Here is a 3,779-nt window from a genome sequence, read left to right on the forward strand (position 1 = left end):
CGAATCGTACGGTTTCGAATAATTTGGTGTCGAATAAATCTGTGTCGAATCGAGCGGTGTCGAATCGTACTGTGGTCAATAGAGTATCACCCTAAGTGAGCGATGGCACTGCGAGAGGAAACTGGTGACCTTCGTCGCTAACTAACTGAAGAAGGACTCGAGTTGCTAGGAATGGAGGTGCTCTTGTGCCATACGTGACTGTGGTGAGGTGGAAGGGGAATTCATTGAGCTGTTCGTCTACTCATAGAATCCGTTGAAGATCCCAATCGTCAGGATGAACTTGGACTTGTCTGTACATTTTGACGATGTCTGTGGGAAAAATGTGGCGATGGTGACGAATCCACGTGAGCACATCTACGATATTGAGCAGCAGATTGGTTCCGGTATGCATGATGTCATTGACTGATTTTCCTGAAGATGTAGAGCGTGAGCCGTTGAATACAACCCTGAGTTTAGTTGATGAGCTGTCTGGTTTTAGCACTCCCTGATGAGGCAAGTAATAAGGGGAATGGATTGTCGAGCAATCAGATGACCATTCTCCTAAATCCCTCAACCCTCCTGATATCGAAACATCACGTGCTAAGGTCACTTCAGGAGGTGAAGCATCCGCCAGGACTCGTCTCATATGCCCCAGTTGCTCGTACTCCGTCATGAATTTTAAGTAGAGCTGACCGTATTCAGAGTCTCTCTTGAGCCGTTGAATCGTTCGTTGGAGACATCTTGAGGCCGTCTGGTAAGAAAGTCCTAGAGTGGCTGCTGATGTCTTGAGTGGAATTCGCACTATGTAACGTCCAAATGAATCTCTTGAGAGAGTTGCACAAAAATGTGCTTCACATTCTTCCTCTTCAGGTGTGAGCAATGGAGATTCGTCACGAGGAAATTCTTCCTGAACCCAGAACTTGGTGAGCAACTCCTGGACTTCATCCTCTCGTTGAACTGAGACATGGTGGGTGGGCACGGATAATGAGCGAACTGAATTGGTAGGTCCAAGGATCAACCAACCGAAGATTGAGAGCTGAGCAATGGGCATTGCTGAGTGAGCCCTGATAATGTCAGGCTTGATTACCTGGTCATAGACATCGGCACCAAGAATAATGTCAACTGAGCGTGGCTGATAGTACTCTGGATTTGCAAGAGACAAGTTTTGTAAATGTGGCCAATTTCTGACTGTTACCTCTGTCGATGGGATGATCGATGTAACCGCCCTTAAAATGTGGGCATGAATTTCGATGTTGTCCTGTGAATGCAGAGATTCCAAGGTAAGCTTGACAGCGCCAAGTGTTTGAGTTGTTCTTGAACCTCCAATTCTATGCATTATAACCGATGATGGATGTCGAGAAATGTTGAGCTGGCGGACAAACTGCTCAGAAACAAAAGTGATTTCTGAGCCTGAATCGATGAGCAAACGTACTAGGTGAGCAGTCATGTGAGTTTTGGCTTGTGCACGAGCCGTTCCTAAGAGTGTTGTATAATGATGAGTAGTATCATGCGATCCATCGACGATTGCACCAAACCTTCAACGCTTGTCAGATAGGCCTGATTGATGAGCCGTTGAACAAGAGAGCTGAGCGTTATTTTTCGGTGTTTGTGCAGTGGAGTAAGAGCTGGACGTGACAGCCGATGAACGGCTGCTGGTATCGTGTAACATTGTTTGATGTCGGCCTGAGCAGGTGGTGCAACTTCGCGTGCTCTTGCACGCTTTAACCGCATGGCGGCCAAGGCAATTGTAGCACAACCGTTTCTTTTCTACTAGGTCACGTCTATTCTGAGGGCTGAGGCCCTTGAAATGCTCACAAGCGACAATGTAATGCGATCCTGCGCACCCGTCGCATGGATGAGCCGTTGACCCTTAAGCGAAGGATGTCGTCTTCGAGAGAGCGGTTGCCGTTGACTGCATCGCCGCGGTATGAGCTGAAGCCTTCTTGGTTGGGGCTGAATGAGAAGGCTGAGCAGACTTTGTAGCAGATGACGATGGATGCACTGTTTCAATCCGTTCTAGTGCTCGAGCTCTAGAGGTTAAGAATTCCTCCAATTGAGAAAAGGTTGGATAATCCTGAGAAGAACCAAGAGACGTCTCCCATGCCTCTCTAGTTGAGCGATCCAAGATCTTATATGCTAGGTAAACGAGTAAGACGTCACCGAGATTCGAGCGTAAAACGCCAAGCGTGTCGAGTCCCTTGGTGACATCGGCGTAAGTATTGATAAGCTTGTTTAGGCCAGTGGCACTCCGTTGAGTGAATGGAGTTAACTCCATGAGCTGATCCAAATATGCTTGAACAGTTAACCTCTTGTTCTCATATCAAACTGTCAAAATTTTTAACAACTGCTCGAGCGAGCATCCCGTGAGCGGCAGAGTAGACACGAGCTGAGCAGGCTGGCCTTTCAAGCATCCCCTCAGATAGTGTAGTTTCTGAACGTTTGACAGTTGAGTGTTGTCTAAGATGAGACTCTGAAATAGCTCGATAAAGGTAGGCCATTGAGCGTACTCTCCCTTGAATACCGGCAACGAGATGTCTGGCAACTTAGTGTCCACTCTGATACTAGTTGAGCCGTGATCGAGTGGAGCCAGTGTGAGCCGAGCCTTACATCGAGCAATCTCTCTTTTAAGAGCAGTAAAGATACGTTGAGCCTGCAAGAACACATTACTTTTAAAATATGCATGAGATATCAAACCTCGAAGGCAAGTTGCTTCAAAATAAGTGTGTTCCTTGTTAAACACTTTATGGTGCTCATCACACTGAACCTTGTATTCATTGAGCTCTTCAAGTGTCAGCTCCTCTTGGCTGACCACCTCAAGTATTTCCTTGAGAATTTCAACTCTCGCCAACTGTGCCTTGAGCTGAACTTCAGTAGGGAGAAACACAGGCGATGTATTTCTTGATAATTGAGCTGAACCACTCCTTGACAAAATGCGGGATTTCCTTCCCTCGCCACTGGCATGAGCAGCCTGAGGGTCGAGCAGACCTGCTATATATTGCCCTTCATCGTCCGGTGGACTGATTTGAACCGGCTCTTTGAGCTTTTGCTTATCAGGCATTTTGTATGTCACAGCACGTAGGAAAACTAATTTAGCAAAGCACGAATCATTGAGCAGTCATTTGAATCTACTGTGAGAGCGGTCACTAACAACTTTATCGTACAATACAGCACCGATTATTCACGATATCCGGCTCGAAGGACCACATGTTTTAGAAACGCACTGTTTCTTTTGAGGTTAGAGCAGGTCAAGGTTTGTGAATAACGAGGCCGGTTGTAAAATTGAGAACGTGTTGTATTTGATGTACGCACAGTTTTCCAAGTCTTCAACTGACGCACTAATAAATGTTTTACAATATCACTGATACAAGACAGAGCTTTTGTGTAGCACATACATAACACACAGGGCGAAAAAACCGGAATCCGGAACCCGAGCGTCTGTAACACGTGGTTTTTTACCTGGAACGCCTTCAGAGGGCGCAGTGGCTTTTTCGGCAGCTTTGCGCGCGCAATTTGAATCGCTTAATCCTTAACAATTTACGTAATATTTCAACCCTTACTTGGGTCTTCTTCAGACGTGAAAAACAAAAAAGTCAGAAACGATTATCCGAACGTACAAAGTCAATCAGCACGGTCATCCTCAAAACAAATATAAATAGATTGGTTTACCTTATGGATGGTAGTCTAAAATAAAGAACAGACAGGATACTCAATAGTCAATATCACAAGAATAAAACCCACAAACAACTTACTTGGTAACTCGCGGTTAAATGCTGATAAACAAGGTGAAAACGAGAATTATA

The 3,779-nt window shown here is 45.6% G+C and overlaps 2 protein-coding genes across 2 annotated transcripts; both read right to left on the reverse strand.

Moving 5' to 3' along the window:
• Positions 1–241: 241 nt before the first annotated feature.
• LOC109861829 lies at positions 242–1,315 on the reverse strand. The gene has a single exon (XM_020441650.1). It carries the CDS (start codon positions 1,313–1,315, stop codon positions 242–244), a length of 1,074 nt encoding a protein of 357 aa, XP_020297239.1.
• A 534-nt stretch (positions 1,316–1,849) lies between these two features.
• On the reverse strand, positions 1,850–3,037 carry LOC109861830. The gene is made up of 3 exons (XM_020441651.1): positions 2,744–3,037; positions 2,306–2,629; positions 1,850–2,257 (listed from the first exon to the last, which is right to left on the reverse strand). Exons 1-3 carry the CDS (start codon positions 3,035–3,037, stop codon positions 1,850–1,852), a joined length of 1,026 nt encoding a protein of 341 aa, XP_020297240.1.
• Positions 3,038–3,779: the final 742 nt, after the last annotated feature.

This window comes from Pseudomyrmex gracilis, unplaced genomic scaffold (assembly GCF_002006095.1).
Source record: "Pseudomyrmex gracilis isolate BER0280 unplaced genomic scaffold, ASM200609v1 scaffold_1070, whole genome shotgun sequence".
Classification (NCBI taxonomy): Eukaryota; Metazoa; Arthropoda; class Insecta; order Hymenoptera; family Formicidae; genus Pseudomyrmex; species Pseudomyrmex gracilis.